The sequence below is a fragment of the Oryctolagus cuniculus genome, chromosome 20 (assembly GCF_964237555.1).
Source record: "Oryctolagus cuniculus chromosome 20, mOryCun1.1, whole genome shotgun sequence".
NCBI classification, from domain to species: domain Eukaryota; kingdom Metazoa; phylum Chordata; class Mammalia; order Lagomorpha; family Leporidae; genus Oryctolagus; species Oryctolagus cuniculus.
This window is the reverse complement of record NC_091451.1, coordinates 38,917,796-38,944,016: the sequence shown is the minus strand read 5'-3', so window position 1 is coordinate 38,944,016 and position 26,221 is coordinate 38,917,796. Positions and strand designations below refer to the sequence as shown.

Below are 26,221 nucleotides of genomic sequence, written 5' to 3'. Positions count from 1 at the left end.
CATCTTTAAAAAATGTATTTATTTGAAAGGACAGAGAGACAGCGAGGGAATCTTCCACCTGCCAGGCTGAAGTCAGTGTTGTGGGGCGCACAGATTAAAACCACAGCGAGACTTCTGAGGTCACATGAGGAGTCTTTGTTAGTCAGTGGAGACTGCCCTTTCATAGAGCAAGTCTGGAGAAGACAGCCCCGAGTTGTGGGGCGGGGAGGGGTTAAAGGCAGAAACCACATTTTGGTGGCCTTGGCTGTTATCAAGCAAGCAGAAGTCCAGAAGCCAGAAATACGCCAGTTACAGCCGGATGAGCGGACCAAGATCTAAAACTTGTTTCTCTCAAAAGAACAGTTCCTGCTCTGGAGCAACCAAGCAAGGTAACCTATAACCACGCGGGCAGGCTCTGTCCTGTGGGAAAATTTTAAACTACAAGCCACCCTGTCACAGCCAGGGGCCAGGACTTCCCAAGTGGATGCAGGGGCCCAAGCACTTGGACCCTCCTCTGCTGCTTTCCCACGTGTACCAATAGGGAGCTAGATTGGAAGTGGAGCACCGGGACCTGAGACGCACACTCTGGCCTAACCCGCTGCACCACAGTACAGGCCCCGTCCTATCATTTTTAAAAAGCTATTTATATAAATGGTATTCTACTGCTTCTACTTGCACATACACCAAGCACTCCTAAATAGCTACACAGGCTAGACACTTCATATAAGGGTCTTCAAAAGTTAATGAAAAATATATATTACAAAAACTACAAGGGTTTCAATTTTCTTGCACCAAAATAAACTTATGATTCCCTTTTGCATGAACTTTTGGAAGCACCGTTGTATAAAACTTGTCCAGTAGGCACACTTCCCATTGTTAAGTAAAATTGCACACAGGGAAAAATGGTTATGACTGTTTTGGTCTTGACCCATTGCGTCCTCACGTCCTTCTCTGCCTTCCGTCCGGTGCACAAGCAGGCATACATAACACTTACAGAGCGCTGACCCACGTCTTTTACACAGAACAAGCTTTCCTACGAATTTCAAAACCAAGTGTGCAAAATGTGCTGACCATACTCCTCCAAAATGTGCTGACCGTACTCCTCTGGCACACGCTGGCAACCTCTTTAGCATCGAGAAACGAGATGTTCCAAGTCGGACTCATTTGTCAGTTACATACACCACCTACAAAGGCACAAAATGCACAGAACCGTGGTCAGAAACGCCCAGGTAGGAACATGCCAGCACATTACCCTTTTTTTTTTTTTTTTTTTGGACAGGCAGAGTTAGACAGTGAGAGAGAGACAGAGAAGGGTCCTCCTTTTTCCGTTGGTTCACCCCCCAAAGTGGCCGCTACGGCCTGTGCGTTGCGGCCGGCACGCTGAGCAGATCCAAAGCCAGGAGCCAGATGCTTCCTCATGGTCTCCCATGCGGGTTCAGGGCCCAGGGACCTGGGCCATCCTCTACTGCCTTCCCCGGGCTGCAGCAGAGAGCTGGACTGGAAGAGGGGCAACCGGGACAGGACCGGCGCCCTGACCAGGACTAGAACGCGGGGTGCCGGCGCCGCAGGTGGAGGATTAGCCTAGTGAGCCGCGGCGCCGGCGCCAGCATATCACCTTTGACAGGTCCATCCCTCGCACCACAGCCTGAGCACAGGCTGTTCTGCATTGCTTGCAGAGCTGCCCATCAACTCCGTCCCCAAAGACGTATTTCATATAAGTTTTACCAAAAAAAAAAAAAAGATATTTACAAGGTGATTCACTGCTTCAGGCACTTCCAAACATCTTGATTAGAAAGGATGTTTCAAGTAGACGCAACACGCCCACTAGATACGCAGCAGTCGGCAACAACAGTTAAAATTCCCAAGTGTCTTTGAAATGTGAACATTCTGGCCTAGAACCCCTCCCCTCTCCACCAACCCAGTGGGCTACCATGGGACAATCTTTCCTTGGAATCCTAACCCAAAATTACAAAAGCAGCTAGACCCTGCTTTTGTCACACACAGACCATCTGTTTACTGTCCAGAGGGGCCAGCCGCTGTGTCCTTTATGGAACCCTGTACACAGCAAAGTAGAACGAAATGCACACACAGGGGGACAACGGCCAGTCTCGCCTCACTTGAAGCAACTGGCCTGGGCGCTGTGCCTTTGTCCTTCTTCCTCCTCCTCCTTCCCCAAACCAGTGCAGAGACAGAACACCTACCATCCCCCCCAAAAAAATTTGTATGAATTTTATCAAAAAGCCTACTTACAAAATGTTATTCTACTAGTACTTTTTTTAAAAAGATTTTTTATTTATTTGACAGGCAGAGTTACAGACAGTGAGAGGGACACTGAGAAAGGTCTTCCTTCTGTTGGTTCACTCTCCAAATGGCCGCAACAGCCAGAACTGTGCCGATCTGAAGCCAGGAGCTTCTTCCAGGTCTCCCATGTGGGTGCAGGAGCCCAAGCACCTGGGCCATCTTCTACTGCTATCCCAGGGCCACAGCAGAGAGCTGGACTGGAAGAAGAGCAACCAGGACTAGAACCGGCACCCATATGGGATGCCGGCGCTGCAGGCAGAGGATTAACCTAGTGCGCCATGGAGCTGGCCCTTTTACTGGTACTTTTAACATTTATCAGGCACTTCAGAACACCTAGGAAAGCTAGGCATCTCAAAAAAGTATTTAGCACTGCCAACTCTATATGCTGGTGAGAGACAAAATACACACACAAAACAATGGTCATAAAATGAAGATGCTTTCATGGCCGGCGCCGCGGCTCACTAGGCTAATCCTCCACCTTGCGGCGCCGGCACAATGGGTTCTAGTCCCGGTTGCCCCTCTTCCAGGCCAGCTCTCTGCTGTGGCCCGGGAGTGTAGTGGAGGATGGCCCAAGTGCTTGGTGAAGCACTTGGCTCCTGGCTTTGAATCAGCGTGGTGCGCCGGCCACGGCGACCATTGGAGGGTGAACCAATGGTAAAGGAAGACCTTTCTCTCTGTCTCTCTTTCTCACTGTCCACTCTGCCTGTCAAAAAAAGAAAAATGAATATGCTTTCTAAACATGACCAGTCTGGCCTAGAACCTTCTCCTCCTCCTCTTCACGGACTTCCTGCTCCAGAGCCTGGAACCCTCTGAAGCAACGTGGCCCCAGGTGGCCCCCAGAGGTGGTGTTGTAGAAGGATTCCTATACCGAGACAAGACATGGAGGCCTTTTAACAGGAAGTAGTCTTTATTATGCTGGCATAAGCCCAGGAGGAATTTCTTTTTCTTTTTGTTTTTTTAAAGTTATTTATTTGAAAGGCAGAGTTACATAGAGGCAGAGGCAGAGAATCTCCCATCCGCTGGTTCACGCCCCAAATGGCGGAACCACTGGAGCTGGGCCGGTCTGAAGCCAGGAGCCAGGAGCTTCTTCCAGGTCTCCCATGCGTGTGCAGGGGCTCAAGGACTTGGACCATCCTCTACTGCTTTCCCAGGCCACAGCAGAGAGCTGGATAGGAAGTGGAGCAGCTGGGACTTGCACCAGCGCCCATATGGGATGTCGGCACTGCAGGCGGTGGCTTTACCCGCTACACCACAGCGCTGGCCCCACCAGGAGGAATTTCTTACCCAAATTCCTGAGTCCTGGAGAAGGAGGGGTCTTTCCTTGCGCGTGGTTTCAGCCCCATTGTCTCCCTCACGTGGTTACCCGCATAGATCTCATTGGATATTCTAATGCTACCTGGCCGCAGGACTGGTACAGTAGTGCACCGCATGCGAACGTAGTTACTGAGGTTTTTTGTTTGCTTTTACACACAGACTGAGCCCTAAGCCGTCTGGCAAGGGTTAACAACGTTGCTCTGCACAAGCAGAGCCTGAAGTGGTTACATGGAGCACACAGGGACCACGTGGGAGCACTCTCGGGCCAGCAGACAGCCCATTCCAGTCTCGGGACAGAGTCTTCCCTGTTCTCCCTCCGACCTCCGGGAGGCCTCACCACAACGGTAATCACGCGGTGAGAAACTCGGTTAACAGAGAGGCAGAGGCCTCTGCACAGGGCGACCGTCCCATCCACGTCACTTCCGGAAGACATTTGTGTTTTAACGCAAATAGACGTCTCCAAACCTGTGGTTTTTCTAACGCTGGCCTCCCTCGGCATCTCCTCGCATCTGCAACCCGAGACTGGCAAGTTCGTAAGGCGAGGTAAGCCGAGGGCAGCTGCTCGGGCTGCACCCGCGGGCCCTCCCCAGGCGCCCCGCAGATGGCCGCAGGCCGGTGGGAGCCCCGAGACTGACCGGCCCGGCTTCCCTGGCCGTCAGGGCCAGGGCCCGGTTCCGGCCAGCTGGGACCCCGCAGTCGCCCCAGGCCCCGGAGCCTGCAGACGTGGCCGAGCGCGCCGGACAGCCTTCCGAGGGCCCTGGCGAGCCTGCCGCCTCCACAGCGTCCCCGGCCCCTCGGCCGCGCGAGCTGCAGCCATCAGCAGCTGGGACGCCTGGCCCAGGGCGGTGGGGCAGCCACAGCCCGTCCGGGGCCCCAGCCGACCCGACCCACAGGAACCTTGGAGAATGACTTGCACCGTGCATATCCTCAAGGTGGCGAGAGCTCGCCACAAGTTTTAGACAGGACTTTGAAAAGGGCAGCCGATGGGGTTCCCCAAGCGAGCGTTCTCCCTGAACGAAGATGGACAGCGGTGGTGACTCAGCGTTGGAAGGCAACCGCCTTTTGCGTGTGCCTCACACATCTTTCGGTCAGGGCGCAGGGCTCCAACGAACTCCAGCACAGCGGGCGTAACGCAGGCAGTTCCAGGCCGGGAAGAGGGCCTCTGCTCAGGCCACACTCGGGGAGAGACTGCGGAACCCGGCGGCCCAGGGTGCGGCCATCAGAGCCTGGACCACGAAACTGGGGCTGCACCGCCCCCTGGAGGCTCTGGGGCTGAATTGCCGCAGGTGTCTGCTGCCCCGACGTCTGGGCCCTGGGGACCCTGCGCAGAAAACCACCCCGCCCCTGCCAGGCTTGGCGGCAGAAGCGCAGCCCTTGTGACCTTCCCACGTTCACATTTAACAAATATTTTGTGGGCCGGCGTTGGGTGCGATGGCTTAGGCAGCTGCTTGCGTCCTGGATGCCCCACTTCCCAACCAGCTGCCTGCTAATGCACCTGGGAACGCAGGGGATGATGGCCCAGAGCGTGGGGCCCCTCCCACTGACGTGGAAGACCCGGACGGAGTTCTGGGCTCCTGGCCCAGCCCCAGCTGTGTGGTCATTTGGAGAATGAAAACTAGCAGATGGACCATCTCTTTCCATCACTCTGCCTTTCAAATGAATAAAATCAAATAAATCTTTAAGGGGCCCAGGCACCGGAGCCATTACCTGCCACCTCCCAGGATGCACACTGGCAAGAAGCTGGGCGAGTCTGATGTGGGAGGCGGGCACCTTGAGCAGCGTCATACCCACTTGGCCAAATGCTCGTCCCCCCTGCACCCCGCCTTCACACTACCGCACGGGGAGCCAGCTTGGCGCGAGCCTGGTCACTTGCAGAACCAGCACGAGTCAAGCCTGGGAGTGCGTCACTGGCTTTCTGTCCTGCAGAGTTCACGGCGGGAGGCACACCAGAGCTGAGTGTGCACAGCCTGGTTTTCTGCCCCAGGGGCTTCGCGTGGGGCCAGGAGAGGTGACGCCTCACTCCCTGCTGGGCGGGCCGTGCTCAGACGCCTCCTTTCGGTCAGTGACTTGGCAACGTGTAGAAGAGCTCATCACGTTTGACTAAGGAATTTTACTTCATGAAATCCATCATAAAGAAGCAGAGTTGTGGGGCCGGCACTGTGGCGTAGCGGGTAAAGCTGCTGCCTGCAGTGCCGGCATCCCATATGGGCACCGGTTCCAGCTGCTCCCATCCAGCTTTCTGCTATGGCCTGGGAAAGCAGTAGAAGATGGCCCTGCACCCACGTGGGAGACCTGGAAGAAGCTCCTGGCTCCTGGCTTCAGATCAGCGCAGCTCCGGCCGTTGTGGCCAACTGGGGAGTGCACCAGCGGATGGAAGACATTTCTCTCTCTCCTTCTCTCTGTCGGAAACTCTGCCTCTCAAATAAATAAATCTTAAAAAAAAACAGATGTTCATACATTACTTCCATCTCCATAAACTACATGAAGTAAAACCCTAATTACATTAAAATTGAAATATTGAGAAGAGAAAAAATTACCCTCAGTTCTGCTACCTTAACACAACTGAACACTGACACACGTTTTGCCCCAGTCTGGCATTTTTCGATACGTATGCTGTATAAAACGTATGAGAAAGCTTAGAAGGAAGTGTGTGGTGACAGCCACAGGAGCTGGTTGATCTGGGCTCACTGTTGGCCAGGCACAGCAGCAAACCCAACACATGCATTGTGCCATTTAATCCTCACAACGTCTCCCTCGGCGTCACGGCCGTTATCCTCATATTATGGAAGAGGAAGCAAACCCAAGACGGAGTCACCTGCTCCGGTCACACAGCTAACATTAACCGAGAGTGTGAGGCAAAGGGGGGCGAGAGGCAGAAAGGCAAGAAGCCCCTGAGAATCCTAGGCTCCCCAGCTCGAGCTGGATCGAGTGCCAAGTGTCCCGGGCAGCTTATCTAGCAACGCGGCACTCACAGGAGCCCAGGCCTCCAGGGACCAGGAAAGCGCCCGGGGGCTGTCCGAGCGGGATCCGTGAATGATGGAAGGGAACCCTTCTTCCACATCTTGGGGGTGGGGTGTACACTGCAAGCAGGAGGAGCCCCCACACTCTGCCCTTTCTACTTCCCGCGCTGCCCTAAGTCGGCTTCTCGGAGTTTCTTTAAGGAAACTTAAACTCCCTCCCCACTGTGTCTCTACACTGGTCTGCCCTTTCGGCACCTCCCCCTTGAGGCCGGTCCCGTGCTGGTGCCCCAGGGAACAGGGCTGTGTGCCTGCTCACACTGGCACACGGTTCAGATCTGAGCGCAGCCCCTGGCGAGCTGGGTCACTTTTTTTCCAGGAGTTACTGATGCGTTCTCCACGCCCCCTTTCCTCTTTGTCTTTCTGGAAACTACACCTACACAATGAAGCCCACACTTCCTAGCCACTGGTCACCGAGGATCATGAGGGGTCCCTTGGTAGCTAGGACTCACGCTGCTCCTCTTCCGATCCAGCTCTCTGCTAAGGGCCTGGGACAGCTGTGGAAGAGGGCCCAGGTGCTTGGGCCCCTGCACCCAAGCGGGAGACCTGGAAGAAGCCTCTGGTTCCTGGCTTTGGATCAGCCCACCTCCTCTTCCAATCCTTGCTAAATTTTTTTCTCCTGAAAAACATCAACTCTGGTATAAAATGAAATTATTGTGTATCTTCCTTTCTTTAGAAAATAGCTATCTGGGGGTTGGTGTTGAGGCGCAGTGGGTTAAGCTGCTGTCTGCAGCGTTGTCATTATTAGAGTGCCTGTTCAAGTCCTGGCTGCTCTACTGCCCATGCAACGCCCTGCTAACGTGCCAGGGAGAGCAGAGGAAGACGGCCCAACTGCTTGGGTGCCGGCCAGCCATGTGGGAGGCCCGGATAGAGCTCCAGGCTCCTGACTTTGACCTGCACTGCTCCCAGCCATTGTGGCCGTTTGGGGAATAAGCCAGCAGGTGGAAGATCTCTCTCTGCCTCTTCTGTCTCTCTTGCTCTGCCTTTCAATAAACACTTTAAAAAAAGAAAATAGCTATTTTAAGATTAGGATTTTGAGGGGGGAAGGACCTAGTTCTCACTACTCTGATTCTGAAACACACGCATGTGTGACACACATTTCCTGCTGGCCATGTGTCTGGAGAACCCTAAGGCTGACAGTTTCGCCAGTTCCCTACAAGTCGCCGCCCCGACTCCCACCTGAGGGCCTTACTCTCAGATTCTCCTCTGTTGGAGTCTCCTTCCCCAGTGGTCAGCCCTGTTAGCAAGATTCTGCAACTTCGCTTCTTTGCCGGGGGTACCACCGACCTAGAGAGAGGCCACAAGCCGAGTGCGCCCCGCCTTCCTCGGACCCCTCCAGGCACCCACCCGCCAGGCCTGGGGTCTACGCCGCCTCCCGTTCTGCGGGATATAACGTCAAGTCTCCCCAAGAAACAAGGCCAGCTCTGTCCCGTGGTGGTGCCACGGGAGAGGCGGGGGCCAGGGTGCTTGGACAGCCCCCCCGCCGCCGTCCTCGGGCAACCCAAGGTCAGCAGAGCCTGCGGGCCCTGTGACACCCGCATCTACCGTGAAACCGGCCAGTTCAGTAAAGCGATTAAGGCGAGAGCTCCGGAGTCGGCAGACGCGGCTCAATCTGCAGTGCGCAACAGGCGAGGTGCAACACAACTGCAGGAAATGGCGCCTCCCACACCCCCGGCGGCTGGGTTGCGAACACGCGTGCAAGAACGAGCCGCAGACAGAGAATACAAGAAACCTTGGGTTTCAGAGCGTGAGCTGGCGCAAGCAGCTTCGGTGCAGCACACGGGACTAGGCGGGGCCTGCCGGACCCCAAGCGTAGAAGCAGCACCGCGCGGAGAAGCGGAGATTCACCCGCCTCCGCACACTTCCGCACCGCACTGCGGCGGTCCGCCGGTAGCCAATCAGACAGCAGCATTTGGCACGGGGGCAGGACTTCCTGCCGCGGCGCTCACGTGAACACGAGTGCAGGCCCCGCCCCGGAACTGCGGTCTACGCTGCAGCTGAGAGACTCGGGGACGGCGTGTGCTGCTTCCGAAAGGGTTGAGGGACGCTGTTGTCTCCACACGGTGAGCACCGCACCTGGGCAGGCCTGGGACGGGCTCCGGAGAGGGGCTGAGGGCGGGACCCGGGCTCCCGTTGCCCGCCTCTCCAGTCCGCCGTGCTGCCCGGGTCCAGGGAGAGCGGCAGACCCCGGCGCGCGGGCGTGCTGCGTGCGGGTCCCCGCGCCTGGGCTTCTCGCCGGGGCCCGAGAGGACGGGAGAATGCAGATGCGTCTGTCTGGGCGCCCGAGGGGGACCCTGCCCGCCGCCGGGGGTCGCGGCGGGGACGGCGGGCGCGCGCGGCGCGGTTTTTGGCGTGCGTCACCTTTTCGCGGCGGCGCGAGGAGCCGGGGAGGCGCGCACCCTCCTCCTCCTCCTCTCCCTCCCCGGTCCGCCGCCGATCCGGAGCTGGGCCCGTGCGATTCCCACAGAACCTGCTGGCTTTGGGGACCGAACCGGAGAGGGGGGACATGGGTCGTGCGCCCCCGGGCTGGCAGCGGGGCAAAGCTTGGGAAGGGAGCAGCGCAGTGCCTGTTTAATAGAGGTCGCCACCCCCCATAAAAACCACCCTCGGCAGTTATCTGCATACAGTTTAGGTGTTAGTGAGCCTCCCCCACTTACAGAGGAGGACCCAGTTCACACAGCCAGCATCACGCCCAGTACGCGTGGATCTGGGATCCAGACCGGTCCTGGCTCCCGCCGGTTCCATTTCGCGCCCCTCCCTCCTGGCCTTGCCCCCCGGCCCGCCGGTGTCTCCCCGCTTGGATTTCTGCATCTGGGAGCAAATGTGTTACAGCGGTGTTGGGGCCTCCGTTCTTTTCAGATACTTGATGCGTTTCTTAAAAATCACCTGTTGCCTCAGAATCTTGTATTTTCCAGTCATCAGCCTAATAGAACATTTCTCTCTCTTTTTTTTTTTTTCCAGGCACCATGAAGTTGAAAAAGTCGAGACCAAAGTCATCAAGCTATGGCAGATTTCAGACAAAGGGGATCAAAGTGGTGGGGAAGTGGAAGCAGGTGAAGATTGACCCCAGTATGTTTGCAGATGGACAGATGTCTGACTTGGTGTGCTTTGAGGAGCTGACAGATTACCGGTTGGTCTCGCCTGCCAAGAATCCCACCAGTCTCTTCTCAAAGGAGGAGCCCAAGAAGAGAAAGGTGCGGGCTGGCTCGGAAGAGGAGGGAGGCGAGTCGAGCTCCCCAAAGAAAAGGGTCAAGCTGAAGAAGAGTGGAGATGTCGTGACTGAGGGAACCAGTACTCAGAACGAGGCCGACGTCAGCAGTGCTGAGCCCGAGTCCCAGGCAGATGGTGCCGCGTGCCCTGGCCCAGAGGGAGGGGAGATGGCCTCAGAGAGCCTTCCCCACACTGTTCCAAAAAAGAAGAAAAAGAAAGGGAACAAAAAATTGGAGGCCTCCCAGAGCACTCCCCCGAAGGTGCCCAAAAAAGCGAAGACGTGGCTGCCTGAAGTCCGTGACCAGCAGGCAGACGTGTCCGCCTGGAAGGACCTGTTTGTACCCACGCCAGTTCTCCGGGCGCTCAGCTTCCTGGGCTTCTCTGCGCCCACCCCCATTCAAGCGCTGACCTTGGCGCCTGCCATCCGTGACAAACTTGACATCCTCGGGGCTGCTGAGACAGGTAAGGGCGGCTCTGGCCAGCACAGGATTGCTTCTGGAGTGAGCCCATGGCTCCAGTAGGCTGGAGGATCACAGAGGTAGGGGTGTTGAGAACATAACCACAGAAGAATTGGTGGGAGGGGCCACGTGATGGTCAGGTACTTTGAGTGCCTACCCCCCTCATAGGAGACCCGGATAGAGTTCCTGGCTGCTGGCTTCAGCCTGGTCCAACAAGTTGTGGGCATTTGGGAGAAAAACGGTGATGAAAGTGTCTGTCTCTCTCGCTCTGCCTTTCAAATCAGAATGAATGAACATTTTCAGAGTGAGCTCTGTGTTGAAATCTGACCTCCTGATTGGTGCTTTAGCCGGGTGACTTTATTTCTGTGAGTGCTGTAGGCCCCGTCATAACACGGGAGTAACAGCAGTGTCCGCATCTTGCAGGGGTAGACGCTGCTAGGGAACCTTGTAACCCATCTGCAGGTGGCCGGTTTTCCTGTTGGGCTCCTTTGATAGCTCAGCAGGGGTAAAGCAGGGCTGAGGTCAGCCCTCTGGGGAGGCTGATGCTCCTCTTCATTGTTCAAAGGAAGAACTGATTTGTTTTATTAAAGAATTTATTTATTTGAGAGGCAGAGTTACAGAGAGGAAGAGACAGAGAGAGGGCTTCCATCCACTGGGTTCACTCCCCAAATGGCCGCAATGGCCAGAGCTGAGCCGATACGAAGCCAGGAGTTTCCTCTATGTCTCCCACACAGGCGCAGGGGCCCAAGCACCTGGGCCGTCTTCTGCTGCTTTCCCAGGCCATGGCAGAGAGCTGGATTGGAAGAGGAGCAGCCGGGACATGAACCGGCAGCCGTATGGGATGCTAGCACTACAGGTGGAGATCTGAACCACTACTTCACGGTGCTGGCCCTAAATCTTTTTAAATTTTTTTTTTCTTAACAGGCAGAGTTAGAGAGAGAGACAGAGGGAAAGGTCTTCCTTCCATTGGTTCACCCCCCAAATGGCTGCCACGGCCGCCGTGCTGCTCCGATCCGAAGCCAGGAGCTTCCTCCCGGTCTCCTATGCGGGTGCAGGGACCAAGGACTTGGGCCATCTTCCACTGTCTTCCCAGGCCACAGCAGAGATGCAGGTGGAGGATTAGCCTAGTGAGCCACAGCACTGGCCTAATTTTTTTTTTTTTTTTTAAGATTTATTTATTTATTTGAAAGAGTTACAGAGAGAGAGCAGGGAGAGACATCTTTTATCCACTGGTTCACTCTGCAGATGGCCACAATGTCTGGGACTGGGCTAGGCCAAAGCCAGGGGCTTCTTCCAGGTCTCTCACATGGGTGGCAAGGGCCCAAGCACTTGGGTCATCTTCCACTGCTTTTCCCAGGCCATTATCAGGGAGCTGGATTGGAAGTGGAGAAGCCGGGACTTGAACCTGCGCCCATATGGGATGTGTGCCATGGCTTTACTTGCTGTACTACAATGCCATTCTCAATCTGATTCTTAAAGGGCTGCTATGGGAGTTGGTGAGGTCATTGGACGGGTTTGAGTGTGGTGAATAGCCACTGGGGGAATTTTGTTGCTAGATCCAGGTGTGAAGAGACTGTTAGACCCAGGCTGTGTTTAAAGCTCCCTCATTCCTTGAGCCGAGACTTTTGGGAGCAGAGACGTGTTGACTTGCTGGGTAGGCTGGACTCCTGGCTGGGGTTAGGAACTTGTGCCACCTGGGTCTGTTAGTGCAGCTAGACCCAACAGTATCTGATGGAAATACACATGAACCACATACGATTTTAAATTACCTGAGTGCCATGTTAAAAGAAAAAAAAACCACAGGTGAAAATTATTATTTTTTTTTTGACAGGCAGAATTAGACAGAGAGACAGAGAGAAAGGTCTTCCTTCCGTTGGTTCACCCCCCAAGTGGCCGCTACGGCTGGCGTACCGTGCCGATCCAAAGCTGGGAGTCAGGTGCTTCCAGGGTGCAGGGCCCAAGCACTTGGGCCATCCTCCACTGCCTTCTCAGGCCACAGCAGAGAGCTGGACTGGAAGAGGAGCAACCGGGACAGAACCAGCACCCCAACCGGGACTAGAACCCGGGGTGCCGGTGCCGCAGGTGGAGGATTAGCCTAGTGAGCCGCGGCGCTGGCCGAAAATTAATTTTAACAACATATTTATTTAACCAGTTATATAAAGTTAATCATTTCAGTATGATCATCTCAATATGTAACTCATTTGAGACTATTGGGATAGTTTACCTTCTTGTTTTTGTCCTAAATTTTCAAAATCTGGTGTGTGTTTTACACTTGCACATGTCAGTGTAGGGTTACTATGTTCTAGGTGTTATGGCTGCTTGTTTTTAGTGGCTACTGTATTGTGCAGTACAGGACTTGACTCTGTAGTCGCTTAGGACCTTGGGATTGGAAGCCTGGGATGAGGTCCCGTGTGAGAGTCCTGTCGATGGGAGAGTGAGGGAGCGCCAGGAGAAGGGAGTGGAGAGAGCCGTGAAGCTTACTTAGAGCATCCACTGAGCCTTGCGGTGTGCCCTGTCCCAGGAAGTGCTTCACGTGGGTGACGTCAGCTCTGAGTTCCCTGGGCAGGCACCGGTACTCCTGTTTATCAGAGGGGGAAACGCTGCCCCAGTGGTACCGAGCTGACTGCGGTGGTGCCTGGACCCTAGGGTCATCTGCCAGAGCCCTGGAAGCAGGTCCCTGGGGGGCAGAGGCAGGGTCTGTGAGCCGCTGGTACCAGAGCCTGGCAGCTGCGTTCATGCCACGGCTCCTGTCAGGATGTCCCCCGGGAGCCTGTGAATCTGGCGGACAAGGATTCAGAAGTCTTGGGACCATGCGTTTGGGAAGTAGACCAGCCACGCTCGTGTGCTAAGGAACGTAGCCGGTACTCCCAAAGATAGCTGGGGCTCCTGCGTAATCCTTCCGTCCCTAAAACGTCCTCTGTCCTCCCTAGAAAGGCACGGGTAGATTTTCTATCACTTGGGTTGTGTTTCTAGGATTTTATGTAATAGACTGATACTTCACATGCGTTGGTGTAGTTTGAGATTGTCATGTTATTGCATATAGCAATACTGTGTTACAGAGAGGGCTCGCTCCCCAGATGGCTGCATCGGCTGGAGCTGAGCTAGGTGGAAGCCAGGAGCTTCCTCCCGATCTCCCAAGCACGTGGGCCGTCTTCCGCAGCTTTTCCCAGGCTCTTAGCCGGGAGCTGGGTCGGATGCAGAGCTGCCAGAACTTGAACTGGTGCCCATAGGGAAGCCAGCGTCACAGGAGCGACTTAACTCCCACGCCACAGCGCCGGCCCTGAAAGATCTTTGTATAGCATTGGGCTTTTTTCCTTCCTTAAATGTTTGGTAGAGTAAATAGGGCCTATACTTTGTTTTGTAGGGAGGTTTTTAACTATAAATTTAGTTTTCAAAATATATTAGGGATGTTTGTATTATTTACTCATATGCTTGGAATTCTTTTGTTTTTTTTTGTTATTTTTGGCAGCAAAATAAATTTAAAATTCCATTTTACATGAACTTTTTCATGTACCCTTGTATTTTTTCTCAAGTGATAGTTTTCTACTTGCAAGTATATTCGTTCCTGTGCATTTTTTAGTAAATTAAAATGTGGAGTACTAGTATATCCTAAATTAATTAGCTGCTTTTCATTATTAAGTGGCCGCCATGTTGATAGCTGCATTAAATGTGTCTTGGACTTAGGATATTGGTAGTTTATAATAGGTTTATTAGGTCATAACCCATTCGCGGTCTTGTTTGAAAATATTCACACATAGACAAATTTTTCACACATATTTAAATTTTCTGAAAGAATTTTCTTATATTGTCTTAGTCCTCATTGAAGAAAGATCTTGGGAAAGTGTTATGTAGATTTCCGTCTCCCACCATTCAGTGTGTTTCTTCATGGCAACAAAACACAAGACTTTCCTTGGGGCCAGCGCCGTGGCTCACTTAGTTAATCCTCCGCCTGCGGTGCTGACATCCCATGTGGGCACCGGGTTCTTGTCCCCAGTTGCTCCTCTTCCAGTCCAGCTCTCTGCTGTGTTCCGGGAGTGCAGTAGAGGATGGTCCAAGTGCTTGGGCTCCTGCACCTGCATCGGAGACCAGGAAGAAGCGCCTGGCTCCTGGCTTCAGATTGGTGCAGCGCCAGCCGTGGCGGCCATTTGGGGAGTGAACCAACAGAAGTAAGACCTTTCTCTCTCTCTGTCTCTCACTGTCTGTAACTCTACCTGTCAAATAAAAAAAAAAAAAAAAAAAAAAAAAAGACTTTCCCTTTGTCTTTTTGATTTCATTGCTTAGACATTTTTAAAAAATATTTATTTATTTATTTGAAAGGTAGTTAAAGAGAGAAGGGAGAGGGAGAGAGAGAGAGGCAGAGAGTTATCGTCCATCCTCTGGTTCCCTCCGTCAGGGCTGGGCCAGGCTGAAGCCAGGAGCCTGGCTCTTCCTGGACTCTCACATGGGCGGCTGGGGCCTGCTGCTTTCCTAGGCACAGTAGCAGGGAGCTGGGACTTTCCCAGCACCCACTTGGGATGTGCTTAACCTGCCTGCACCACAGTGCCAACCCCAGAAATTCAGATTTTTTTTTAAGATTTATTTATTTTATTTGAAGATCAGAGAGAGTGGTCTTCTGTCCGCTGGTTCACAACCCAAATGGCCACTGCCACCAGAGCTGAGCCAGGCTGAAGCCAGGAGCTTCCTGTGTGTTTCCCACACGAGCGGCAAGGGCCCCAGCACTTGAGCCATCTTCTGTCACTTTTCCCAGGCCATTAGCAGGGAGAAGGATCAGAAGTGGGCAGCTGGGACACAAACCGGTGGTGCCCATATGGGATGCTGTCGTCATAGGCAGTGGCTTAGCCTGCTGTGCCACAGCGCCGGCCCCTCGCTTGGAAATTGAGAGTTATCACTGGTGACGTCGGGTCTCAGTGCCAGTCTCAGACTCTTCCTGCAGCTGCTGATTACAGCTGCCTTCTGGTTACATCGCTGTTGGGGAACTTGGGCAAAGTGGAGGAGTTCTGGGTTGGTGGAGGTGGTGCTTAGTTATTTCAGGGTCCCTTATTCTGTGCAGAAGAGAGAATTTCAGACAGAAGCACTGTGCGTCTGTTGATTGACACTGTGTTTTGTTTGTTTTACAGGAAGTGGGAAAACTCTCGCCTTTGCCATCCCCATGATTCACGCTGTGCTGCAGTGGCAGAAGGGGAAGCCCAGCCCTGTTTCAGGGAACGCTGGAATGCCACCCGGGGAGAGCAGGACCAAGGTTGGAACCGAGACTGGCTCACCAAGCAAGTCGGCAGCTGAGTCTGGCGTGTCACCTGGCGGGACTGGAATTGAGAGTGAAGAAGTGCCTCCCGGTGAGGCTGGGTCCACCGTCTCAGCCCAGGCCCTGCCGCTCTGTGGCGAGAGTGATGCTGGTGAAGGGCCTTCCTCCCTGACCCAGGAGAATGCCGTCTGCACACAGAGTGAGGATGAAGAGGAAGGGCTCGGTGAAGAGCCGAGCGGAAAGGCTGAGCAAGAGTCGGAGGGCGGAGCTGCGGCCTGGGAGGCCCCTCCCGCGCGCCCCCTGCTCGGCCTGGTTCTGACGCCCACCCGCGAGCTGGCCGTTCAGGTCAAGCAGCACATCGACGCCGTGGCCAGGTTTACAGGTGAGGTTTGCCTTCACGCGGTGAACGCGTCCTGCCTGGCGCCTAAATGCTCGTGGTAAAGAAGCGGTGGCTCCCGCCCTCGGAGGAAGCTGCTTCTCGTGTGCCTGAGCAGCAAGCCCTACGGAAAACCAGGTGGCGGTGTCTCGGCTCTCTTTGCTGGTGCCGTGTTAGACTCAGGGACGTTAATTAGTCTGTTGGATACGGTGGATGGTTAGGGCACCCATCTGGGTACACACTGCCTGTGGCTGCTTTTGTATTGCAAAGGCCAAGTTGAGTAGAGATAGTGGTTGTGACTTGGACTGTCTGGCCCACAGGAGTAACATTTACTAGTGACTCTTTTTTTTAAAAATTTATTTATTTGAAAGAGTTACACAAAAAGAAGGAGAGGCGGGGTGGGAGGGTCTTCCATCCACTGGTTCACTCCCCAGTTGGCCGCAACAGCCAGAGCTGTGCTGCTCAGGAGCCAGGAGCCTCCTCCAGGTCTCCCATGGGGTGCAGCGGCCCAAGCACTTGGGCCATCCTCCACTGCACTCCCAGGCCACAGCAGAGAGCTGGCCTGGAAGAGGAGCAGCCGGGACTAGAACTGGCGCCCATATGGGATGCCGCCGCCACAGGCGCCCTACCCAGTACGCCGCAGCGCTGGTCCCACTAGTGACTCTTACGAACAAGTCTTAATTCTCCCTGGGAATTCTTTTCAGGAAGGGCTGCACAGTGGGAATTATAGTGTGTGCGAGGCGCTTAGCGGGGCACTTTCCCTGATCCTGCTGTTCTTCCCCGCACTGGGGGCCGTGAGAAGTCTTCCACCCGCGGAGGCATTAGAGGAGCTTCGGATTAACTGTGAGTGAGGAGGGGGAGGCCCCCGGGAGAGGCATGTCACAGCTGCAGGTAATGTCCTCCAGTGTCATTGTCTGCCACCACTCTGTTTGCCCTGGGCTTTGGGCGTCAGCGTGCCTGGGCTCAGAGGGCAGAGAGTAGGAAGAAGTGAGGTTGGAGAAATTGTCCGGGCCCTGGTTACAGAATATTTGGTATGCTCTGTAGGTGTGGCATCCATGGTCAGGCCACACCTGCTCTTACAGCACCCGTTGGCACCTGGATCTGTGCTGGTGACCATCTCTGCTAATCTGGGGCTACCTGTATTAGCTGTGTAAGAAAATAACTTGCCAAACTGAATGAGAGTCCCTATGATTTCTGTCCCACAGGAATTAAAACTGCTATTTTGGTTGGTGGAATGTCTACGCAGAAACAGCAGAGGATGCTGAACCGCCATCCAGAGATAGTGATCGCCACGCCAGGCAGGCTGTGGGAGCTGATCAAAGAAAGACACTCTCATTTGAGCAACCTTCGGCAGCTCAGGTGGGAAATGGTGCCCACCCACCCCTGGTCCTGCAGTGAGCCTGAGCTGGCATCGTGATGTGCGCAGTTTCTTCTGTCACGTAGTGCCGTGGGGCAGTGCGTTCAGTCCCTGGCCTTAAAGCCAAGTGTGCGTGGGGGTGACTCGTCGAGGCCCTAGCGGTGGTGGTAGGGTATCTGCGTGTGTGTGGTTATGAGGGTGTGACTGGGCCGGGGGTCGAATGGGTCGAGTCCCTCTTACCTGCCGCTGACCAGCGGTGTGGGTCTGTCTGGATCTGCAGGTGCCTGGTACTGGACGAGGCTGACCGGATGGTGGAAAAGGGCCACTTCGCTGAGCTCTCGCAGCTGCTGGAGATGCTCAATGACTCCCAGTACAACCCACAGAGGCAGACGCTTGTTTTCTCTGCCACACTGACCCTGGTGCATCAGCTGCCCGCCCGACTCCTTCATAAGAAGCACACCAAGAAAATGGACAAAACTGCCAAGCTCGACCTCCTCGTGCAGAAGGTCGGCATGAGGGGTAAGCCGAAGGTCATCGACCTCACAAGGAACGAGGCCACGGTGGAGACCCTGACGGAGACCAAGATCCACTGCGAGACCGAGGAGAAAGACTTGTACCTCTACTACTTCCTGATGCAGTACCCGGGCCGCAGCTTGGTGTTTGCCAACAGCATCTCCTGCATCAAACGGCTCTCCGGGCTCCTCAAGGTCCTGGACATCATGCCTCTGACGCTGCACGCCTGCATGCACCAGAAGCAGCGGCTCCGAAACCTGGAGCAGTTCGCCCGAATGGAAGAGTGAGTGAAGCCGCCCTCGGCCTGGCCTGCAGCGCCGTGCGGGAGTGGCGGGAGGTCACCGCTGCTGCTGGGCCTTGTGAGAGCAGGCGGTCACCGCTGCTGTAGGGCCTTGTGAGAGCAGGCGGTCACCTCTGCTGCTGTAGGGCCTTGTGAGAGCAGGCGGTCACCTCTGCTGTAGGGCCTTGTGAGAGCAGGCGGCCCCCTTCTGCATGGCGTTCGGCAGGGTCACCGCGTTTAGCAGATTTGGATGCTGCTGATGTCCTCTGACGCTTTCGTAGCACTGAGTAACGGGGACAGTACCTAGTGTTGTTGACACTTCGTCCATTATGACCTAGGCCGGCACTTCAGAAACACCACGTCCCTCCACTCCCCCATCATCCAGGATAGATTTGTAGATAAGGGCACAAACTCTCGAACTGGGCTTCATGAGATCGAATCCTGACCCCACTGCTTCCTTGCTGGTCAAGTTGTTTGACTTCTGTGTGCTTGAGTTTGCTCATAGTGGGATAATAATATATAGACGTCATAGTGTTAGGGTTAACGGATGCGTGGATGTGAAGAGTTGGCGGCAGCTCTGTAAGGCACACAGTGTGTGCTTGTGAGATGTTAGCTCTAGTAACTCCCGCCCTCCTACTGCCACTATCACTATTCCCAAAAGCTCACCAGCTTGGCCAGGGTTTCTCTACCTCGAAGTGGCAGGTCTGAGCCTCTGGGAGGGCTGTCCAGCGCAGGGCCTGTGTTGTCTGTGTCCGTCCAGACCAGGTGATGCTCAGCAGGTAGGCTGCAGATGGCCAGGATGAAGGCCTGGGGGCTGAGGCATTTCCCCCACCTGAGTGCTTGTCAGGGCAGAGGGTGTTTTGTTTCTAGAACTAGTGTCACGTTTACCTGGCTTTGATTATTACGTGTGGTGGTTATGGGGATTGGCTTAGCGCAGGGCTTGACACACTAAAGCCCATGGCCAAGTCTTGCTTTCTCCCTGCTTTTATAATAAAGTTTTATTGGAATATGGCAAGACCCATAAATGTATCATCTAACCACTGTTCCACTGAAATGGCAGAGTTGAGTGGTTTCCACAGCAACTGTATTGCCCACAAAGCTGGAACTATTAACTATCTGACCCTTTACAGAAAAATTTGCTGACCTTGACTTAGAATAATAGTTAAATGTCTTATAGAGTTTGACTTGCACCACATTCCCCATCCCTATGTCAGAAATAAGGGCGAGGAGGACCCTGAAGGACCAAGAATCGGGAAGTCTTAAGGCGTGCTGTAAGTGCTTCTGAGTCTGCTTGGACTGAGTGTTAAGGAGCGTCACGTACCTTTATCTGGTGCTTATCATGAGCTAGAGAGTGGTCTAGGTGTTGCTAACCTAAAGTGAGTAATGCAAAGTGCTTGTTCTCACAGAACTTAGTTTCTAGAGGAAGAAGAAATGTATCACAAAGTCTATAATATAGCAAGTGGCGTTGAGCGCTACCAAGTAAGCTGGGGCTTGTGATGGGGCGAGTGTGGCTGGCGAGGTGTCTGACGGGGAGATTTGAGCAGAGAGCTGAAGAAAGCAGGGAGAGGTGTCACGTGGAAATATGAGAGAAGAGCTTCAAGACCCAAGGATGAGCAAGTACAAAGGCTGGGGGGAGGGGTGGAGAGGAAGCCCAGGAGGTCCTCTGCCGCTGACCAGGGCTGACCAGGGCAGGAAGGGGAGGGTGCCCGGGTGGAGGTCACCTGCCCAGATCGTGTTTGGCCTCATTCAGTTCACCACAGGGGGTCCCTGTCATTGCAAAGTTGGTTGGATCCTTGATTACACAACCCAGCAGCCATGTAAGTACCTTGGGAAGTTGCTCTCGGAGGCTCAGTCTCTATCAATGAAGGGCAGATGATAGTGTTGTTGGTAAGACAGAGAGTGCTGGTGAGGATCGTGGCGTTTATAGTGCTCGCAGAGGTAAGAGTTCGGTTGTGATAGCTGTTAGAGTTATTAACGAGCTTTCTCTCTTCACCACAGCTGTGTTCTCTTGGCAACAGACGTGGCAGCTCGGGGTCTGGACATTCCTAAAGTGCAGCATGTCATCCACTACCAGGTAGGGGCGTCTGGGAATTCGTCAGCATCTTCCTGCTTCGGGATTCTAAAGCGAGGAGGAGGAAGAATTGTTGGGCCCAAGGCCCCTGCAGTTATCGTAGTACCTGCTTAGGATTCTTACCAGGATAAAAGAAGGTAACACATGCAGAGTTTAGGGACCACTGGCATGTAGTGAGCACTGGCTAAGTGTGCTGTGGATAGCAGTGAGAGGAGCCGTCTGCCTGACAAATACCAGCACAGCGTTGCGGCTGGCAGTGTCGGGTCCAGGCCTGGCCGCCCGGGTCGGACTCCCCGGTCTGCGGCTTCACAGCGGCATGCTCTTTGATTGGCACACGCGCGCGCACGCACACACACCGTTTTTAGTTGTCAGTTTTCGTTGTCACTTCAGTTGTCGTCATTGTTTCTAAACTGGAAGTGACACACTGCTTACCCAGCCAGGTTGTCATGAGAATTAAACTGAGCTGATGCTGAAGTGCCTGCCCCAGTGGAAGTACTCAGTAGGTCTTTGAGGGTGCCGATTTCAGTGTAGCAAATCTTTACTATTTTTTAGAGAAGGGGCTGGGTCAGCCTTTGTGGGAGAAATCAAGGTGAACCATATACAGGCCCAGCTCCTGAAAGTCCCAAGTCCCAGGGAGGTGGGGAGAGGACACAGCCGTTATGTAGGGGAGAAGCTGTTAGAAAGTTAAAGGATGCGGTGGGACAGAGAGAACTCCTGGTTTGGGAGGTTGGAACCTGCTTTCTAGAAGGTGCTTGGCATTTAAGGATGGAGAGGAGTTGGACACGAGGTGGGAAGGGAAGGAGGGAAGAGTCTAGGATGGGCAGTGTTCAGGGGCAGATGGCTTAGGGCGAGAAGAGGGTTGTACTGGGAGAGGAGTAGCTACAGAGGCCGGGGGGTAGGCTGGGGGCCGGGTCCCTGAGGCCGAGTGTCGGATTCAGGAGCTGCGCCTTTATCCTGTATGTGAGGCGTGGCAAACAGGTCTCAGTCCCGTGTGACCCTCGTACATTGGAGGGCAGCAGGGGTCGCTCAGGGCTCTGCACGGTCCCTGCAGCGGGACTGGTTTTTTTTGTTTGTTTCTTGGCACCACCACTTCATTGGGTAACCTGGGGGGAGTTGTTAACCTCTCTGTTTTAGTTTCCTAGTCTATAAAACGTGGGTAATCTTATGAAGAATCAATTTCGTGTTTCTGTTGTGAGGAATAGGTGCATCCGTACCTGCAGAGAGCTTAGAGCTGTGTGGCCCGAGGTGGTCACTCCGTAGATGCTGGTGTGATTAGCGCTGCCTGTCACTCAGAGTGAATGGAGAGCCGGTGGGATTGGTTTACTAGGGGGAGTGTCGTGCTCGAAGCCGAGACCCAGATAACACCGGCGGCTTTGGGCGGGGCAGGACAAGTGGGAAGGATAGAGACGGAGGAAGTGACTGCGGGGTCCACTGCGTGGGCACGGGGACCTGAATGGCTGAGCCGGGGACAGTCGGAGTGTAGGGCTAAAGGGGGAAGGCTGGACATGCAGAATCAGCGGCGGTTCCCACCTGCCTGGCCTGGGGGGCAGAGGGGCCGGTTGGGGATGCGACCCTGAGGCCAGGGCCAGTGTGCCGCGGGCAGGGCTGACCTCCCGGGTCCTCCGCTGGCAGGTCCCTCGCACCTCGGAGATCTATGTCCACCGCAGTGGGCGGACCGCTCGTGCCACCAGTGAGGGCCTCAGCCTGCTGCTGATAGGACCCGAAGATGTGATCAACTTTAAGAAGATTTACAAAACCCTCAAGAAAGACGAAGACATCCCGCTGTTCCCTGTGCAGACCAAGTACATGGATGCCGTCAAGGTAAGGAGAAGTGGACCCCAGGGCTGCGCGGAACCTGGTGCTCACGGGCCCATGTTGGGACACTGCAGTACAACAGCACCACCCCGGAACCAAGGGTGGCTCTGCCAGCAGCTCCGCGGGGCATTCATGGAAGGGACCGGACATGCTGAGCCCTGGAGGAGGGACCAGAGCGGAGGCGTTTCCTCCCCGGACTGTCTCCTCACTGCCTGACCCTGACGTGTCCACCCCACCCCCACTGGACTGTGCGGTGTGCACAGCTGCCTGGGCCTCTCGTCAGGGCCGTGGGCAGTGAGGTGTCTGTGTCTCACTGAGATCCGGGCTGATGGGTTGGCACATCCCTGAAGCAGGTGCCGGCAAATCCTGACTTGCAGCCATTCTCTGAGTGAATGCCGCCTCCGTGGACCACAGTATGTCCGGGCCCACAGCAGGGCAGGCCAGGCTCTCCCCAGCAGGTCCGTGTCTGGGCCCACAGCAGGGCAGTCCAGGCTTTCCCCAGCAGGTCCGTGTCCGGGCCCACAGCAGGGCAGGCCAGGCTCTCCCCAGCAGGTCCGTGTCCGGGCCCACAGCAGGGCAGGCCAGGCTTTCCCCAGCAGGTCCGTGTCCGGGCCCACAGCAGGGCAGGCCAGGCTCTCCCCAGCAGGTCCGTGTCTGGGCCCACAGCAGGGCAGGCCAGGCTCTCCCCAGCAGGTCCGTGTCCGGGCCCACAGCAGGGCAGGCCAGGCTCTCCCCAGCAGGTCCGTGTCCAGGCCCACAGCAGGGCAGGCTAGGCTCTCCCCAGCAGGTCCGTGTCCAGGAGCGGGCCAGACTGTACTGAGGTTCAGGTACAGAGGGAGCTGTGGGATGGAAGACCTGTGGGAATACCGTGAGGCTCTGAAGCTGCAGCTGAACTGGAGGGGCATAAAGGATCTGATTCCTGGAACTGGGGGAGGAGGAGCCTGGGACACTTGAGGCTGTTAACTCCTTTGGTTTGAAAGGAGTGTCGGCTGTGCCCGCGGGGCTGGTGGGGTGTCGGCTGTGCCCGCGGGGCTGGTCAGTGTCGGCCGTGCCCGCGGGGCTGGCGGAGTTGCAGATGGAAAGGTGGAGGTCAGAGAGTTTCTGTGAGGAGCTAACCTGGCTTCCCGTGGTTCTTTTTCCTGTGTCATAAGATCTTGTCTGTTTCTTTGGGGCATCCTGTTGCCGTGGTCTAAACTCCAAATCCCACCAGCGGGGGAGTTGAAGTGTTCAGTCTGTCTCTGAGGTGGCAGCCAGCTGCAGCCTCTGTGGACACTGTCGCTGGAGTCAGACCAGGTGGCCGTGTTGAAGGGAGCGCCGGCTCTTGGGAGTGTGCTTGTGCCCACACGTGTGTGGTGACCGCAGGAGCCAAGATCAATGCGTTTCGGTAGTTGCCGCGCGCGTCCCGGGGACTGTCGACCTCAGGAGCTTCAGCAGCAGCTCGGGGAGACTGCTTACAGAGGCCGACCGCTGTGAGGTGAGGACTCCGTCTCTCCCCAGGAGCGGATCCGTCTAGCTCGCCAGATTGAGAAAGCTGAGTATCGGAACTTCCAGGCTTGTCTGCACAACTCCTGGATCGAGCAGGCGGCAGCCGCCCTGGAGATCGAGCTGGAAGAAGACATGTATAAGGGTGAGCCTTGGGCTGGGGGCACTTGAAGGCTCGGCGCCTGGTGTGTGAAATGCAGATGGTGGGCTGGCTGTGACGGCGGATTCAGCTGGGCCTGGCGTGTAGGAAGTCTTGGTGCAGCTGAAGTTACTTGTTGTCATGGTTGCCGCTGCACCTGCCTCCCGTGCTGTCGTCCAGTTGTCTGCAGTGTCCATCTGGACGGCGCCTGCGGGTGTTAACACTCTGTAAGGAGCGAGAGGCTCACAGCTACAGCTGTGAAGGGGTCGGTGCTGGCAGGAGTTTCACAGCCTCCATTTCCTGAGCCCTGCTGGGTCCCAGGCTCAAAAGCTAAGGATTCGGCAGTGGATTGCACAGCCCCCGCTTAGGAAAGGTCCTGGGCCCAAGGGCTGACCAGCTACCCCGGTGAGGCGCAGCGCCCCTCCACCCTGCCGAGTGTGCAGCCTGGCGTGCCGTGTGCGACTCAGCGCCACAGTTGAGACTTCACTGCTCTCTGCTCACGTGGAAGCCGGGAGCCAAACGAGCGGGCAGGTCCTCCTGGGAGCGCCAGCGTGGGCCGTAGGTCGAGCCCTCTGGCTGGGCCCACAGACCGGCGGTGAGGTACAGGAAGAGAGCGGGGCGGAAAGACTGGTGTTGCCTTCCGGGGGTCTGTAGCTGGGGAGTCTCCACACCCCCGGTGAGGGGCAAGTGTGGGAGTTTTCTAGGGAGAAAACTGAGCGCCAGTGGGGAGACCTGGATTCTGATCTCAGTCTAGTTCTGTGGCCTTGGGCAAGCCTGAGGTGCCTTGTCTGTAAATGACAATCTGCTGCCTTCAGGGGTTTCCGTGAGGAGTGAAGGAGGGTGGGCCTGTGCTTCCCCTGAGTGACTGAACCACTGCTGGCTTCTGCAGAGAACTGAATCTGCCTGCCTGCGGTAGTTCTAAAACAGGTTTTTTCTTTTTCTATTTTTTTTTTTTTAAGATTTATTTTATTTATTTGAAAGACAGAGTTACAGAGAGAGGTAGAGAGAGATCTTCCATCCACTGGTTCACTCCCCAGATGGCCGCAGTGGCTGGAGCTGTGCTGATCTGAAGCCAGGAGCTGCTTCCAGGTCTCCCACATGGATGCAGGGACCCAAGGGCTTGAGCCATCCTCCACTGCTTTCCCAGGCCACAGCAGAGAGCTGGATCAGAAGTGGAGCAGCTGGGACTTGAACTGGCGCCCATATGGGATGCTGGCGCTGCAGGCCAAGGCTTTAACCCGCTGTGCCACAGCGCTGGCCCCCTAAAACAGTTTTGCTTGAATTACCCGTTGAGGGAAACCAGATAATTCTGTAAACAGTAAATGTGCTCTTTTTGCATTGGGTCTCCAGGGGGAAAAGCTGACCAGCAGGAGGAGCGGCGGCGGCAGAAGCAGATGAAGATCCTGAAGAAGGAGCTGCGCCACCTGCTGTCCCAGCCGCTGTTCAAGGAGGACCTGAAAACCAGGTACCCCACGCAGTCCGGCAAGCTGCCTCTCGCCGTGGCCGCCCCGAGCAGGGGCGAGTCTGCCTTGAGCTGCCTCTCCAGACAGAAGAGGAAGAAGAAGAAGCCAAAGGAGCAGCAGCAGGGGCGGCCGCAGCCGAGTCCGAGCGCGCAGTAGCTGCCCGGCCCGCGCGGTCTCAGCACTGTCGTGAGTCGTCCCTCCCCGCGTCCGCTCGGCCGTGCTGCCACACCGCCCCCAGCAGACCTGCAGGCGCGTGTCGTGGGGTGCGTCCCTGCAGCAGCTTCACGTTTCTGTGCTCCTGTGCTCACAGGCTTTTCGTGTGTTCAGCGCGATTCCCCGAATTAAAAACAGCAGTGAGAACCAGAGAACCAGTGTCGTCTGCTTTTTTTTTTTTTTTGCCAGAAGATGGGTGTGGTGGTACGCTCTGTTTCACCGCTAACTTAGTGATTCCCCTGGGCCCACACAGCGCTAGGCCCTCGGTAGGGCGGGTGGGAACCTTCCCAGGGCCCTGCTTCGGGCTGCTCTTGGGGTGTGACTAGAACAGCAGGTGATTGTGGCACGTGGCTCTCGGGCCCCAGGCTGTCCTGCTCTTCCCGCAGCAGCACTTCAGCGGCACCGTGCCCGCCCCCCTCTCTCGGCTGATGTCTGAGACCCTGAGAGTCACCCACCTGGGGGTGGACGCGAGGCTCTGGCCCAGGCTTCCCTCGCGGCACAGAGCTGACAGAGCCCGCCGCGGCGCCTCCTCTCCACTGCCCGCCTCTGACACAGGGCACCCCTTCCGCTGACGTTTGTACAGAACGAACTTTGCCTTTTGCCCTCTGCATCCTGGAACTGCTGCATGTCCTCCGGTGGGGCTGGGGGCTGCTCCTGCTTGCTTCCCCCACCCCCATGGCACCTGTCACTCTGCGTTCTCTGGTGGAGCTCCTTGGGCACAGAGGCTCTCCAGGCCTAGGGCGAGCCTGGAGTAAGTACCGTTGAGGAATGAGTGGCGTCCTGGGGCTGCCCCAGCCACAGGGACACCACATTCCTGCACAGCTCAGGCTGCCGAACAGCCGGTCACTGGAGTCCATGTGCTGCTTGGATTTAAGGGGTTCCGTGGATTTGAAGAGAGTGCAGTGGAGCCAGGTGCTCTGAGAGCCAAGTACAACCGCCTTCAGCCTCACGGTGGGCAAAGACGGAAGGGCGGCGGCAGGACCCCTGAGCC

The 26,221-nt window shown here is 55.7% G+C and overlaps 1 protein-coding gene and 1 long non-coding RNA gene across 2 annotated transcripts; one reads left to right on the top strand and one right to left on the bottom strand.

The window, feature by feature from the left end:
- On the bottom strand, positions 1-8,492 carry LOC138847282 (uncharacterized). Its single transcript, XR_011385025.1, has 2 exons — positions 8,344-8,492; positions 1-1,163 (listed from the first exon to the last, which is right to left on the bottom strand). It is a non-coding gene; the product is annotated as an uncharacterized lncRNA (long non-coding RNA).
- Positions 8,493-8,553: 61 nt separating this feature from the next.
- DDX24 (DEAD-box helicase 24) lies at positions 8,554-25,382 on the top strand. Its single transcript, XM_002723122.5, has 9 exons — positions 8,554-8,674; positions 9,573-10,283; positions 15,397-15,903; positions 17,103-17,256; positions 17,535-18,050; positions 20,046-20,121; positions 21,751-21,939; positions 23,431-23,560; positions 24,905-25,382. Exons 2-9 carry the CDS (start codon positions 9,578-9,580, stop codon positions 25,171-25,173), a joined length of 2,547 nt encoding a protein of 848 aa, XP_002723168.3. The 5' UTR covers positions 8,554-8,674; positions 9,573-9,577; the 3' UTR covers positions 25,174-25,382.
- Positions 25,383-26,221: the final 839 nt, after the last annotated feature.

Bases quoted from the DNA above. Each gene is read 5' to 3' on its own strand.
- DDX24 (XM_002723122.5), top strand. From the start codon at position 9,578: ATGAAGTTGAAAAAGTCGAGACCAAAGTCATCAAGCTATGGCAGATTT. The intron at 10,284-15,396 runs GTAAGGGCGGCT...TTTGTTTTACAG, and splicing joins CCTCGGGGCTGCTGAGACAG to GAAGTGGGAAAACTCTCGCC. The intron at 17,257-17,534 runs GTGGGAAATGGT...CTGGATCTGCAG, and splicing joins AGCAACCTTCGGCAGCTCAG to GTGCCTGGTACTGGACGAGG.